General features: G+C 45.4%; 2 protein-coding genes across 4 annotated transcripts in view; one reads left to right on the top strand and one right to left on the bottom strand.

Annotated features, from left to right (window-relative positions):
* Positions 1–16,473, top strand: part of LOC106573829 (ceramide synthase 1) — a 51,486-nt gene that overhangs the window by 31,080 nt on the left and 3,933 nt on the right. For both annotated transcript variants that reach the window (XM_014149198.3, XM_014149199.3), the window contains exons 3-6: positions 128–308; positions 966–1,127; positions 10,551–10,698; positions 11,028–11,212. In XM_014149198.3, coding sequence (XP_014004673.1) covers positions 128–308; positions 966–1,127; positions 10,551–10,698; positions 11,028–11,212 — 676 coding nt within the window. The remainder of the gene's footprint in view (positions 1–127; positions 309–965; positions 1,128–10,550; positions 10,699–11,027; positions 11,213–16,473) is intronic.
* Positions 1,349–9,603, bottom strand: LOC123727830 (uncharacterized). Of its 2 annotated transcripts, XM_082962728.1 has the most exons (3): positions 9,407–9,603; positions 6,229–6,351; positions 1,349–6,123 (listed from the first exon to the last, which is right to left on the bottom strand). In XM_082962728.1, exon 3 carries the CDS (start codon positions 3,977–3,979, stop codon positions 2,816–2,818), a length of 1,164 nt encoding a protein of 387 aa, XP_082818854.1. In that variant the 5' UTR covers positions 3,980–6,123; positions 6,229–6,351; positions 9,407–9,603; the 3' UTR covers positions 1,349–2,815. The 2 variants fall into 2 exon arrangements, with proteins under 2 accessions (XP_082818854.1, XP_082818853.1); XM_082962727.1 differs by having other exon boundaries at positions 1,349–6,351.

Here is a 16,473-nt window from a genome sequence, read left to right on the forward strand (position 1 = left end):
GTAGGCATGTTTGTGTGTACGTGCGTGCGTGTGTGTGTGCCAGCACGTGCTTGCCTTTCTCCTGTGGAGTTCCCCCAATCTGCTCCTCTAACCCTTAGCCTCTCTCTCTGTCTTCTCCCTCTCCCAGAATGGAAGCGTGGCATGACGGTGCCCACGGACATCGCCATCGCCTACCTGATCCAGGGCAGCTTCTACGGACACTCCATCTATGCCACGGTCTACATGGATGCCTGGAGGAAGGATTCTACCGTCATGGTGGTGCACCACGTCATCACCCTGGCCCTCATCACCTTCTCCTACGCTTTCAGGTAACTGACCACTCCCTGCCTGCCTGGTGGCCCCAGGTTTGAGAAACACTGCCGAAATGTGATGCTTTGTAATCTACTGCCTTTCAGGAACATTGATGAAATATTGGCAACATATCCTCTTAGCAATAGTTATAAACGAAAGTTGTAGATGCTTTTGTCGAGTTGTCGAATCACACTCTTAGAAAACAATATTGGGCCCCATAGAAGAACCCTTTGAAGAACCCTTGTTGGTTCCAAGTAGAACCCTTTTGGTTACAAGAGGAACAGTTTTGGGTTCCATGTAGAACCCTTTCCACAGAGGAAATGGTTCTACCTAGAACCAAAAAGGGTTTTTAAATGGAACCAAAAAGGGTTCTCCTATGGGGACAGGTGAAAAACTTTTTTTAACCCTTTTTTCTAAGAATGCAGAATGCTGATTTATCATAGTGTAAAAAGGCTCTAGGTTATTTGATGTTGAAAAAAAACCCGGTGTTATTTGATGACTGTAAGACTATTCCCTTGCTTTAAACAATATTTGTTTCAAAGTCAATCCGTGTCATTGACTAAGACTAACCATTTGGCTTTCACATTGCACCATCCAGATAACAGCACAGCTATGTCCTCGGCTAATATTGTTTGTGTACTGTCACTGTGCTCCCCACTGCTCTCTCCTCTCAGATTCCACAACATTGGGTTGCTGGTGTTGTTCCTCCACGACATCAATGACATCCAGCTGGAGTTCACCAAGCTCAATGTATACTTCAAGACCCGTGGAGGGGGCTACTACCTCATCAACGACATCCTGTCCAACATGGGCTCTGTAAGCTTCAGCATCACCTGGTGAGGAGAGAGAAGACACACACAGACAAGCACTAGTGTTGGGGAGTAGTGAACTACATGTAGTTCAACTAGTGATTTAACTACGTTTCAGTAGCTTGGTGGTAGTTGAACTAAATTCAAATCTAAGTAGTGTTTCAGTAGTTAATTACTTGTTTTGCCATTTAGTGGTGTAGCTAACTACTGGAACTACACAACTTTCTTTGCAAATGGAAAATAAAATACGGGTGAAGTAGGAAAGAATTTCCTTTCTTTTTCAGCATAACCCCTTTCTAATTTAAACTTGAAACATAGTTTTTGTGTTTAATATGCTAAACTACACATTCTGTTAACATCTTACTGTTAGGTGGGTATATGGGAGGCGAAGTCAAGTGCAGGAGAGCGGAGTATATTGAACAGGCGCACTTTAATACCGGTCAACAACGACAGCACATAAAACATACTAGTGCCACAAACACGGTCTAATACAAAAGTGCAGCGCCTGACAAAATAATCACGTAACAATAAACAATTACACACAAAGACATGATGGGGAACAGAGGACTAAATACATGTAGATTGATTGGGGAATGAAAACCAGGTGTGTATGGAACAAGACAAAACAAATGGACATATGAGAAATGGAGTGGCGATGGCTAGAAAGCCGGTGACGTCGATCGCCGAACGCCGCCCGAACAAGGAGAGGAGCCGACTTCGGCGGAAGTCGTGACACTTACTCCAGAGTGATCTGACCTTGCAATTTGTAGTCTAGGACATTTCAAATTTAGATATGATAAATTATCACAGAGTAGGTTGGATGTAGTGAATTGTAGTGAAATTCTTACACAGGGACAGTCGAAGCCAATCTTAAATGAATCATTGTTTATTTTCAGTTAACTGGAGAGATTCCAACAAACTTGATGCACCATAGTGAACGTCTGTCAGGAGCTCTAACGGGGCAGTCCCGTTTAGTTCCCTAATATACTGGTTACAGACACGTTACATAGGCGTTGGTTCCGGGATGTGTCTGGCACCGTCTCCTACTTTAAAGAACATATTCTGGGTGTTCTGCCAAATAGTCTAAAGGAGGAGGTCATGACTGTCACGGTTGTCGAAAGGAGGAGCGGACCAAAGTGCAGCGTGTGTGTCGTTCCACATTTTATTTACACTGTGAAACTATGCAATACATATAAATAAACCGAATAACAAAAACAACAAACCGTGACGCAGAGTTAACATACACGTACTCAAAAACAATCTCCCACAAACCCAGGTGGAAAAAACCCTACTTAAATATGATCTCCAATTAGAGACAACGAGGACCAGCTGCCTCTAATTGGAGATCATCCCAAACAAAACCCAACATAGAAATACAAAACTAGAACCTGATAACATAGAAAAACTAAATTAGAAAACCCCCCTGTCACGCCCTGACCTACTCTACCATAGAAAATAACAGCTTTCTAAGGTCAGGACGTGACAGTACCCCCCCAAAGGTGCGGACTCCGAACGCACCAAAACAACAAAAGAACCCCCCCCAAAAAAGGGAGGGTGACAAATGTCTATGGCGGCTCTGGTGCAGTAAGCAGAACCTTCTCATCCCGCGGATCCTCCAACAGAGGAGGCGGCTCCGGTTCGGGGTGTAACCCCCGCTCCGCCCGCTTATCCCTCTGCTTTTGTGCCACCAAACCGTGGATCGTTGTCGAAGGAACCTAACCGTAGATCATCGCCGGAGGCTCTGTACTGCAGACTGCCGCTGGAGGGTCCGGGCTGCCGACCGCCGCTGGAGGTTCCGGACTGTGGCCCGCCGCTGGAGGTTCCGGTCTGTGGCCCGTCTCAGGAGGTTCCGGACTGTAGGCCGTCTCAGGAGGTTCCGGACTGTAGGCCGTCTCAGGAGGTTCCGGACTGTAGGCCGTCTCAGGAGGTTCCGGACTGTAGGCCGTCTCAGGAGGTTCCGGACTGTAAAACGTCGCCGGAAGCTCCAGAATTGGGACTGTCGCCAGAAGCTCCGGACTGGTAACTGTCGCCGGAAGCTCCGGACTGGGAACTGTCGCCGGAAGCTCCGGACTGGGAACTGTCGCCGGAAGCTCCGGACTGGGAACTGTCACTGGAAGTTCCGGACTGGAAACTGTCGCCAGAAGCTCCGGACTGGGAACTGTCACCGGAAGCTCTGGACTGGGAATGCGCGCTGGAGGCCTGATGCGTGGGGCTGGCACAGGTGGCGCCAGACTGGTGACACGCACCTCAGGGCGAGTGCGGGGAGCAGGAACAGGACACCCCGGACTGGGCAGGTGCGCTGAAGGCCTGATGCATGGGGCTGGCACAGGTGGCGCCAGACTGGTGACACGCACCTCAGGGCAAGTGAAGGGAGCAGGAACAGGACACACTGGACTGGGAATGCACACTGGAGGCCTGATGCGTGGGGCAGGCACAGGTGGCGCCAGACTGGTAACATGCACCTCATGGCGAGTGCGGGAAGCAGGAACAGGACACCCCGGACTGGGCAGGCGCACTAGAGGCCTGATTCGTGGGGCTGGCACAGGTGGCGCCAGACTGGTAACACGCACCTCAGGGCAAGTGCGAGGAGCAGGCACAGGGCGTACCAGGCTGAATAGACTCACTGGAGGCCGGGTACGTGGGGCAGGCACAGGATATACTGGGCCGTGGGGGTGCACTGGAGATCTCGAGCGTAGAGCTGGCACAACCCGTCCTGGCTGGATGCTCAACCTAGCTTGACAAATGCAGGGCGCGGGCACAGATCGCACCGGGCTGTGAACGCACACTGGCGACACAGTGCGCATCACCGCATAACACGGTGCTTGCTTCGTCACTCGCTCCCCACGGTAAGCATGGGGAGTTGGCTCAATGACACACATCCCCCTCCCATATCTTTACCAGGCACAGGCAGGAACCAAGGATTGTTTGACACCAAAGACAAGATGCACAAATTAACATTTTCTTCACATTCCACCCTTTTATCACTTGTGTGATAGTAAATCATTACATTTTAAGGTAAGCATTGTTTAATTTCTATATCATATTTCTATTGAAGTAAAGGAAATCAACACATAAAACCAGACACTTCATAATTTCAAGCCCTTTATTCAGGGTTGTACAATCCAATTGGTATTAGTAGATCATCATAATAAAGGTTATACTTCTATTAACGGGAGTGAATTTATCAAAAATACACACACATACACAATTTAGACAAACTAAGAAAAAAAACACGCTGCAGCCAATTTGGGATCCGCAACTTCCAAACAGGGATTCCAACCAAGTTGCAGACGTCCACTCTGGTTGTGGGGAATTATTCTTAGCAACAGTGGTAGTGTATTTGGCGAGATCAGTCATGTTAGAAGAGTGATCTGGGACAAAGTACAACATTCAACGCCAATGATTGCACAGGTGCCCCCTTGACCTGCCAAAAGTTAATCAAGAGCCTCTTTGTTACGCAGAGACAATTTACGCAATTCTTTTAGCATTTCCAATTTTCTGTACATCTCCAGAGATCTCCCAAATTTGGTCTTGGGCACATACATACATATTGACTTTCACAGGGAAGAGAGAGAACACATGTTATAACAGTTTCACAACAGTTTCACCGGTACCACTTGCCGTGCGGTAGCAGAGAGAACAGTCTATGACTTGTGTGACTGGAGTCTTTGACAATTTTTGGGACCTTCCTCTGACACCGCCTAGTATATAGGTCCTGGATGTCAGGAAGCTTGGCCCCAGTGATGTACTGGGCCATACGCACTACCCTCTGTAGCGCCTTACGGTCAGATGCCGAGCAGTTGCCATACCAGGCAGTAAAGCAACCAGTTAGGATGCTCTCGATGGTGCAGTTGTACAACCTTTTGAGGATCTAGGGACCCATTCCAAATCTTTTCAGTCTCCTGAGGGGGAAAAGGTGTTTCCGTGCCCTCTTCACAACTGTCTTGGTGTGTTTGGACCATAGTAGTTTGTTGGTGATCTGGACACCAAGGAACTTGAAACTCTCTACCCACTCCACCTCAGTCCCGTTGATGTTAATTGGTGCCTGTTTGCCCCTACTTTTCCTATAGTCCACAATCAGCTCCTTTGTCTTGCTCACATTGAGAGAGAGAGAGAGAGAGAGAGAGGTTGTTGTCCAGGCACCACACAGCCAGGTCTCTGACCTCCTCCCTAAAGGCTGTCTCATCGTTGTTGGTGATCAGGCCTACCACTGTTGTGTCATCAGCAAACTTAATGATGGTGTTGGAGTCATGCTTGGCCACGCAGTCGTGGGTGAACAGGGTGTACAGGAGGAGACTAAGCACGCATCCCTGAGGGGCCCCAGTGTTGAGGATCAGCGTGGCAGATGTGTTGTTGCCTACCCTTACCACCTGGGGGCGGCCCGTCAGGAAGTCCAGGATCCAATTGCAGAGGGAGGTGTTTAGTCACAGGGTCCTTAGCTTAGTGATGAGCTTTTTGGGCTCTATGGTGTTGAATGCTGAGCTGTAGTCAATGAACAGCTTTCACGTTGGTTCTATCACTTTAATTTTAGACCCTCAATTTAGTACACACCGATACTGGCAGACAGTACATTTACATTGACATAGAGTATCTTCATTTTATAGTTCTAGCATTAACTTTTCTCATTCCGGCCCCCATTTGTGGTAATGACAGATTGGTATCTCAATGCATTCTTAGCCTAAATGAATATAAATTTCGCAGTGTGCAGACCTCCACAATCAACCCTGATACCCTAAATAACCAATTTTGGATATGCCTAAATCAATTACGGGCATGGTTGACCACCCCTTCCCTCCCGGTACTCATCCTTCTGGCGTTTCTTTATGTGCTTCTTCAGATGGTGTTTCAGTTCGTCCTCCCAATGGCACATGTTCAAAGTGGATGGTCCTTGATAATGTCTCTCTCCTGAGCCGCCACTGTCCTTTACAGTCCATTATGTCTTGCCCATTTTCCTACCAGTACACCAGAAAGTTTGGACAGGATCTCTCTCCATGCTCACTCCACGTGGACTCATGTCTCACTCCTAAGAGAAAAGGCATGAGAGAAAAGGCAGTTGATAGCTTCGACTGGATGCTGTGTAAAGGTTGCTGGCTCGGACTCAGGTCTCACGGTAGAAGTGGTGAATTACCATACTAAACGCAATTGTCGTCATTGCTTCAGCTGGTTAGGGGTGGTTGAGGTTCACACTGTTCTCAGTCAAATTATCCCTTCCGTGCATCTAGAAACCATCTGTGGTCACCTTCGCCATAACCTCGAGAGAGGACAGACCAGAACAACAGTTTAGTTTAGGGCATTTCTGATTCAGAAAATCCAGACAAATCATTCACTGTATGACAAATTATTCACTGTATGACAAATTATTACTACTACCAATATTATGAATACAAATGTCTAAGACAAATGTCAAAGAGAATAACAACACACAGTTGAAACAATTGCATTATTGGAGTGCTATTGGAAAGCCAATTACCATTCACTTTGTTACTTTCACTAGTCTCCATATCTGTTTCCTTCAACTAGGACTCCCTTCTTCCCAATAGGAAGACCTTCTCAATCTACTACTACTAATACACACGGATCACTCTCAAACAATGTTCTGCTTTTCCACCTATTTCAAGGTTAAAAACAAAACAAACACGATAACTTTCTCCATATAGTCTACCCTAACAATGTTACTCCATATATTGAATTCAAATTTCTGTTGCATATTCACTTTCTGCTTCCACTTATTATTTTAAGATTAATATGTAATGCTTTGGAGGGATCAATATGGATTAACTGAGCTGGCACTGTTTATCAGTGATCAGGTGATGAGATAGATTACTCCCTTGGTCTTGCATGAGATGATACCCCTAACAAGGATCTTTCGACCTGTATGTGGGTGTCTGAAGAAATACATTTTTATAGTGCTATTGCACTGTGTGCATGAGCCACATTTGTAGTTCCCATTTGGGATAGGTGTCAAGAGTGTCTGAGTGGGCTCAGGGGGCATGTCAGATCTCACCAAACTATCTCTGATAGATTACACCCCAAATTTGAAGAACACTATCTCATCACCTGTTCATGTGGAAAAGGCTACGTAGGACAAACGAAAAGACAACGCAGAACACCGCAGCTCAATCAGGTGTAAGAACATTGACTATCCATTGACTATCCAGTAGCAGCTCACGTTGTTGAAGCTAACCATCCCATCTCCTCCCTCAAATACACAGGCACTGAGCATGTTGCTCTACCAAGGAGAGGAGGTAACATCGAGATTCTGCTACTACAAAGGGAGGCTTACTGGATATCCTATCTAAAAACACTGACCCCTAGTGGTCTGAGTATTGACTTTGCTCTCAGGCCCTTCTTATGAACACATTTTCCTTTATGAACAAGTGTTATAAATTGAACAATTATTTTTACAGCTTATTAGCGTACACCTAATATGTTCGCCCTGTTGATGATGCTCATTATATATTAAGGTTGAACCAAAAGATAAAATGTAACAAAAATGTAATGAAATACGAAATTATTATGTGAAATTGAATGAAATGTTGATGCTAATACGATGTACAATATTCCATAATGTTTCTATATGATAACAATAGCGTAATATATTAATTTTAATGAACTTAATTAATCATTATGACACACCCCTCACTACTGTCATTGGTTACACTAATTGCACTGTGTGTCTACATAACCTGGTTCAAGTATTCATGACATTACCCTGAGGAAGGCTCAGTGATGCTGAAACGTTGGTAAATACCCATTCAATTGCTGGGAGATTATACATGGAGTGTGCGACTTTCTTTATTTTGATAATTTATAGTCTCTATGGGGGTGCCACAGGGTTCAATTCACGGGCCGACTCTTTTCTCTGTATATATCAATGATGTCGCTCTTGCTGCTGGTGATTCTCTGATCCACCTCTACGCAGACAACACCATTCTGTATACATCTGGCCCTTCTTTGGACACTGTGCTAACAAACGACTCTGTGCTAGTATTCTCCAAACGAACTTCAACTCCATACAACACTCCTTCCGTGGCCTCCAACTGCTTTTAAATGCTAGTAAAACTAAATGCATGCTCTTCGACCAATTGCTGCCCGCACCTTCCCGCCCGACCAGCATCACTACTCTGGACGGTTCTGACCTAGAATATGTGGACAACTACAAATCCCTAGGTGTCTGGTTAGACTGTAAACTCTCCTTCCAGACTCACATTAAGTATCTCCAATACAAAATTAAATCTAGAATCGGATTCCTATTTCGCAACAAAACCTCCTTCACTCATGCTGCCAAACATACCCTCGTAAACTGACCATCCTACCGATCCTTGACTTCGGCGATGTCATTTACATAATAGCCCCCAACACTCTACTCAGCAAACTGGATGTAGTCTATCACAGTGCCATCCATTTTGTCACCAAAGCCCCATATACTACCCACCACTGCGATCTGTATGCTCTTGTTGGCTGGCCCTCACTACATATTCGTTGCGAAACCCTCTGGCTCCAGGTCATCTATAAGTCTTTGCTAGGTAAAGCCCCACCTTATCTCAGCTCACTGGTCACCATAGCAACACCCATCCGTAGCACGCACTCCAGAAGGTATATTTCACTCGTCATCCCCAAAGCCAACACTTCCTTTTGCCGCCTTTCCTTCCAGTTCTCTGCTGCCAATGACTGGAACAAATTGCAAAAATCACTGAAGCTGGAGTCTTATATCTTTCTCTCTAACTTTAAGCATCAGCTGTCAGAGCAGCTTACCGATCACTGTACCTGTACACATCCAATCTGTAAATAGCACACCCAACTAACTCATCCCCATATTATTACTTACACTCTTGCTCTTTTGCACCCCAGTATCTCTACTTGCACATCATCATCTGCACATCTATCACTCCAGTGTTAATGCTAAATTGTAATTATGTCGTCTCTATGGCCTATTTATTGCCTACCTCCCTACTCTTCTACATTTGCACACACTGTACATAGATTTTTATATTTTTTCAATTGTGTACGTTTGTTTATGTGTAACTCTGTGTTGTTGTTTATGTCGCACTGCTTTACTTTATTTTGGCCAGGTCGCAGTTGTAAATGAGAACTTGTTCTCAACTGGCCTACCTTGTGAAATAAATAAAATAAAAGACAGCTGTCAGCGGGGCTTTCCATGGTACCGTTACGCCCTCACTCTAGTCTTCTCATAAGACTACTAAATAGCCTTCTCTCTATAAGACTATGGGAACCTTTTTATCCGTTACTCGCCTTGATTTTTCATTTATTTTAGTTTTTATACAGATTCATTTAAATGTACTTACTAAAATCAGTTGCCGTCCCTCATTTGTTAACAGAATATGTGTCTCCTCCTGGGGACCTCACAGTAAGGGTCTGGTCTGGGCGGGTCTTGTCGTCTTTTGGTCAGTCGGGAATTTCCCTCATGCGTCATAAAATGCGCGACGGTTTTCCTTGCAGACCACCACTGGAAAGCTCCACAGGCAGAATCAAGTTGTCCCTGATGCCAAGTTGGCTTCAGGGACAGTCGAAGTCAATCTTAAGTGAATCATTCTTTATTAACAGTTAACTGGAGAGATTCCAACAAACTTGATGCACCATAGTGAATGTCTGTCAAGAGCTCAAACAGGGCAGTCCCATTTAGTTCCCTTATATTCTGGTTACAGACACGTTACATAGGCATTGTTCATAGGGTTGGTTCCGGCATGTGTCTGGCACCGTCTCCTATCGTAACTTAAAGAACATATTCTGGGTGTTCTGCCAAATAGTCTAAAGGAGGAGGTCATGACCCCCCCCTCATATCTTTACCATGCACAGGCAGGAACCAAGGACTGTTTATGACACCAAAGACAAGATGTACAAAGTAAAATTTCCTTCACAGAATTACTTTTTCAAAATAGTTTAGTATAGTAAACTATATTTTCCTTAAGGGTAACTTTAGCGTAATGTAACTTCTTCCAGTGGGAATTAATTGGTAGATTGCAGGGCTCTCTATTTGCAGTAACAAGACGTTTTCTTTGTAGTAATGGTACAAGCATGAAATCATGAATCTGCGTTCAGTGTATTCTCCATGACACTCAGGGGCTGTTGTACAATGAAGTAATCATTGCAATAATTATCATCTGGGTCATTTTTTTCTAGGTGCACTGCTACTCCTAAATAAAGAAATCCAGGTCGCACAGCAAAATATTTAGTCGCATATGTGAGTAAAATGGTTGCACTGTAGAGCCCTTGCTTGGTAACTATATGTTCAGAGTAGCTTTCCCCATAACTAACAAGCACACACGCCTGCATGCCTGGGTACACACACGCGCGCACGCAGGCACGCAGGCAGGCAGGCAGGCACGCGCACACACACACGTCCTGAGAGATAACAAGGGTGTTTGAAACCCTAGACAATGGTAATCTTTCTACCCTAAATCGTCTGAATAACACTGTTCCGCTGTGCAGGTTTTGGTTTCGTCTCTACTGGTTTCCTCTGAAGGTTCTGTACGCCACCTGTGTGTCCAGCCTCCAGTCCGTCCCAAACATACCCTTCTACTTCTTCTTCAATTCACTCCTCTTGACACTCCTCTGCATGAATATCTACTGGTTTTTGGTGAGTGTTGGACCTCCGTCTGCAGCAGGTCACAAATCTCACAGTGGTGTGCACACATACGGTAGCTACCTCATTAGTCAGACTTTAGGTAAAACAAGACTAATCTAATTCAGAGAGGGCAACCACTCACAGATATGTGTTCCCAATAAGTAAATAACGTCTTGACAGTTTTATGACTATTACCTGGTCTTCTCCATTCGTATTAGCCTAATATGTTTAATCCCTCTGTCAGGGGTTGATACATTCAAAATAAACTGGACTGAATATGTGACATCAAACCTCTCTCCCCTCTAACCCCTGATCCCCATCCCCCCTATCTCTCCCTACAGTATATAGTGGCATTTGTGGCGAAAGTCCTGACGGGGCAGATGAAGGATGTAAAAGACCTGAGGGAGTACGAGGGTGAGGAGGGAGCCCAGAGGGCCGCAACCCTGCTTAAGGCCCAGCAGCAGAGTAAAGATGCAGGACATCTCAACAATTCTGCTGAAACTCAACTCAACAACTCTACTGAAGGGTGAGGAAACACACTACTTTACCATGCTGATTCAACATGTGTATATGAATCACCAAATCATATGTATGTATTAGGTCTGCTAAATTACTAAAATATAAATTCACAAATATAACCCCCTCTTCTGAGGGAAAAGATTCATCGTTTTTTTTACAGCTTTTTTGCTAAATATACATAAATGTTATGTATACATTTTACATCCACCTTTTACATACATGGTACTTTTATATAAAGCAGTCTTATAACAATAATACATTAACAAACATCAGCTCTTTAATCCCAACCCTCAGCCACTCTCAGCCCATCCCACCTATCACCATAGACCACCCTTGTTTGGTTTCCATGTGCCATATATTTTTCAATTGTGCTGTGATGTTTGACAAAAAATGTTAACCTTTCTAATCGTATATTATCCACAGATTGTGAGCTAAAGATGATAACCTTTCCTACGAGTATTATTAGTAATGCCACCACCTTTCCTACGAGTATTATTAGTAATGCCACCACCATACACTATACAGACACTGCATCTCCAGGTGACAAATGCTTTCCAAAACATCCAGAGAGAAGGATTTTGTCAGGCAAACCTTAAGAGAGAGAATGACCCCTTGGCCTCAGATGACTCAGTAAACTCTGGTAAACCTGATTCTCATCCTGGGGTATCTTAGCTGGATGGGTCTCAATTAATTGAACTTATGTCCCTGTCCACTCGACCCAAGTTGTGTCCAAGTTATTCTCTTCCGTCGACCCTGTCCCTTCATATCTGGATTCTACAACAAAGAAGAGCTAGAGGCTAGGCTAGGGGAAGGATAGGCTTTGCATTGTTATTATTAGCGGCTTGGGTCTTTTTTAATATCGAGGAATATTTCCCTTTCTCTGTTCATAGAAGTAACAACATGAATTTGTGTGTGAGTCAGAAATAATGCGGTGCCATCAGCTGCCATCAGCTGGAAGAAGGTGTCCTTTTTTGGTCAGTGTCAGTGAAGGAAAGGGAGAGGGGAGGGACGCTGAGACTGACCATCAGATGCAAGCACCATCAGCCCAGTAAAATAAATAATTTAAATGTATGCTCACTCAGCTGTGCCTCACAAGTAATACAACAACGGATCTATTACCGATGTGATCATATAGTGTATCCAAGATGGCGCAGCAGTAAGACGTGTTTGTTTTCATCCCATGTAAATATTGTCTTTTTTGTTTTTTTGTTTTTTGTGTTGTATACATCTCAATCTCTTTTTTCCATTTTTAAAATAAATATACATTGCTGCAACCCGCCTGACCCAATGTGGTACGGATCAGCTATTTTTTTTTTTACCTTATAACTGGAACCTCCATCAGGTGCTAGCCAGCTAATTGGCTACTAGTTATTTAGTCATTGTTAGCCTCGTTAGCCTTATTTAGTCATTGCTAGCGGTCTTTACCTTTAGCTCGGACTCCTGCCGCTTTAGCCTGGATAGCCCGGATAATACCTGCCAGTCTGCAAAGTGCGATACCAGCCCTGAGCATATCAGACTGCTTTTTTTCCACTACATCTCTGGATTCCTGCCACAAGCTCTGGACCATTACACCGGATCTTCGCAGCTAGCTAGTTGCTACCGAGGAGCTATTGTGGCTAACGCCCTTGTCCAGAAGCATGCACCAGTTAGCCGCGAGCTAGGCCCATCTCCCGGCTAGCAAATGAAGTACACCAACTAGAACATTTCCCTTGCCAATTGGACTGGACCCTTTGTCGACATGGAGCCCCGCCGATCCATCACGACTGGTCTGCTGACGTAACTCGGCCGATGTGCTCTCAACCAGCCTCTGCGTCGTGGATGTTTGGTGATGATCCATCTGCAAGCCCCGGCCTGCTAGCTCTCTGAACGCCGTGTCTCCCACTCGCACAACGTAGTAATCGACTACTGAACTGTTCCCCGTTTCATCTAGTGCTGCTCATCACACCCTATGATCACTCAGCTACACAGCCGACTCCTGCTGGACTGTCTATTAACACGAACCGGAACCCCCAACAGAAGCTAGCCAGCTAACTAGCTACTAGCTAGTAGTCAGTTAGCGACTGCTAGCGGTCATCAGCTAACCTTAGCCCAGTCCAACTCCTGCCTATCTGACCAGCGCGATTCAACGCAGATCATACTGGACTGCTTTTTCTCCACCAAATCTCCATATATCCAGATTCCTACCGCAAGCTCTGAACCTTTTCACCTGGATCAGCGCAGCTAGCTAGCTGCTATCTGAGTGGCTACTCCTGGCTAATGTCTCTGTCCCGAAGCAAGCACCAGTTAGCCTGGAACTAGCCTTGTACTAGGCCCATCTCCCGGCTAGCTGAAGAGGTCCATCAGCCACTCCTTGGGCTACAATACCTATTTTGCCAATTGGCCTGGACCCCTTTTACTGCCGACACAGAGCCCTGCTGATCCATCACGACTGGTCTACCGACGTAATCCGCCAGAGGGGGTTTCAACAGGTTCCTCCGTTGCGACATCCCCTGAAGGCCCATCCGCTAGCCTGCTAGCCACGGCCCGCTAGCTGTCTAGAGCATATCGGACTGTTAGCTGAAGAGATCCATCAGCCAATCAATTTCTTGGGCTACAATACCTATTTTGCCAATTGGCCTGGACCCTTTTACTGCCTACACGGAGCCCTGCCGATCCATCATGACTGGTCTGCCGACGTAACCGTCCGAGGGGGCTACAACAGACTCTTTCTTAGCTAGCCCTTTTGTTCCACCTCCCACACATGCGGTGACCTCACCTGGTTTAAATGGTGTCTCTAGAGACAAAACCTCTCTCATCGTCACTCAATGCCTAGGTTTAGCCCTTGGTTCACTCCAGACCTGACTGCCCGTGACCAGCATAAAAATATCCTGTGGCGTACCTCATTAGCATCGAATAGCCCTGCAATATGCAATTTTTCAGGGAAGTTAGGAACCACTATACACAGGCAGTTAGGAAAGCAAAGGCTAGCTTTTTCAAACAGAAATTTGCATCCTGTAGCACAAAGTCCAAGAAGTTCTGGGACACTGTTAAGTCCATGGAGAATAAGAGCACCTCCTCCCAGCTGCCCACTGCACTGAGGCTAGGAAACACTGTCACTACCGATAAATCCACAATATTTTTCTACGGCTGGCCATGCTTTCCACCTGGCTACCCCAACCCCGGTCAACAACCCTGCACCCCCCACAGCATCTTGCCCAAGCCTCCCCCACTTCTCCTTCACCCAAATTCAGACAGCAGATGTTCTGAAAGAGTTGCAAAATCTGGACCCCTACAAATTAGCTGGGCTAGACAATCTGGACCCTCTCTTTCTAAAAGTACCCGCCGCAATTGTTGCAACCCCTATTACTAGCCTGTTCAACCTCTCTTTCGTATCGTCTGAGATCCCAAAAGACTGGAAATCCCCCTCTTCAAAGGGGGAGACACTCTAGACCCAAACAGTTACAGACCTATATCTATCCTACCCTGCCTTTCTAAGGTCTTCAAAAGCCAAGTTAAAAAACAGATCACCGACCATTTCGAATCCCACCGTACCTTCTCCGCTATGCAATCTGGTTTCCGAGCTGGTCATGGGTGCACCTCAGCCACGCTCAAGGTCCTAAATGATATCATAACCATCATCGATAAAAGACATTACTGTGCAGGCTTTCGACTCTGGTAATCACAACATTCTTATCGGCAGACGCAACAGCCTTGGTTTCTCAAATGACTGCCTCGCCTGGTTCACCAACTACTTCTCAGACAGGGTTCAGTGTGTCAAATCGGAGGGCCTGTTGTCCAGACCTCTGGCAGTCTCTATGGGGGCACCAAAGGGTTCAATTCTCGGGCCGACTCTCTTCTCTGTATACATCAATGATGTCGTTCTTGCTGCTGGTGATTCTCTGATCCACCTCTACGCAGACGACACCATTCTGTATTCTTCTGGCCCTTCTTTGGACACTGTGTTAACTAACCTCCAGACGAACTTCAATGCCATACAACTCTCCTTCTGTGGCCTCCAACTGCTCTTAAATGCAGGTAAAACTAAATGCATGCTCTTCAACTGATCGCTGCCCACACCTGCCCGCCCGTCCAGCATCGCTACTCTGGGCGGTCCTGACTTAGAATATGTGGACAACTACAAATACCTAGGTGTCTGGTTAGACTGTAAACTCTCCTTCCAGACTCACATTAAGCATCTCCAATCCAAAATTACATCTAGAATCAGCTTCCTATTTCGCAAAACAAAGCCTCCTTCACTCATGCTGCCAAACATACCCTCGTAAACTGACTATCCTACCGATCCTTGACTTCAGCAATGTCATTTACAAAATAGCCTCCAACACTCTCCTCAGCAAATTGGATGCAGTCTATCACAGTGCCATCCGTTTTGTCACCAAAGCCCCATATACTACCCACCACTGCGACCTTAACGCTCTCGTTGGCTGACCCTCGCTTCATATTTGTCACCAAATCCACTGGCTCCAGGTCATCTATAAGTCTTTGCTAGGTAAAACCCCACCTTATCTCAGCTCACTGGTCACCATAGCAGCACCCACCCGTAGCACGCACTCCAGAAGTTATATTTCACTGGTCACCCCCAAAGCCAATTCCTACTTTGGCCGCCTTTCCTTCCAGTTCTCTGCTGCCAATGACTGGAACGAATTGCAAAAATCACTGAAGCTGGAGACTCATATCTCCCTCACTAACTTTAAGCATCAGCTGTCAGAGCAGCTCACAGATCATTGCACCTGTACATAGCCCATCTGTAAACAGCCCATCCCACTACCTTATCCCCATTGTTGTTATTTATTTATTGCTCATTTGCACCCCAGTATCTCTACTTGCACATTCATCTTCTGCACATCTATCACTCCAGTGTTTAATTGCTAAATTGTAATTACTTCGCCACTACGGCCTATTTATTGCCTTACCTCCCTAATCTTACCTCATTTGCACACACTGGTATACAGATTTTTTCCATTGTGTTATTGACTGTACGTTTGTTTATTCCATGTGTAACTCTGTTGTTTGTGTCGCACTGCTTTGCTTTATCTTGGCCAGGTCGCAGTTGTAAATGAGAACTTGTTCTCAACTGGCCTACCTGGTTAAATAAAGGTGAAATAAAAATGTTTAATAAAATAGCCTACCTCAAATTTTGAAATATATTTTTAAAATATGGCTCTAACAACAATGCATTGGCAGGGATATTCAAGCAAAACCAATATGGGTTGATAATGTATTGGGCCTATAGCTTATTGCACAAACGTCATTGTTACAGTATACTGTTTT

This window comes from Salmo salar, chromosome 16, assembly GCF_965601325.2.
Source record: "Salmo salar chromosome 16, fSalSal1, whole genome shotgun sequence".
Lineage (NCBI taxonomy): Eukaryota > Metazoa > Chordata > Actinopteri > Salmoniformes > Salmonidae > Salmo > Salmo salar.

What these genes read in the sequence shown, in the direction of transcription:
- LOC123727830 (XM_082962728.1), bottom strand. Translation starts at nt 3,979, where the DNA reads ATGTGTGTCATTGAGCCAACTCCCCATGCTTACCGTGGGGAGCGAGTG.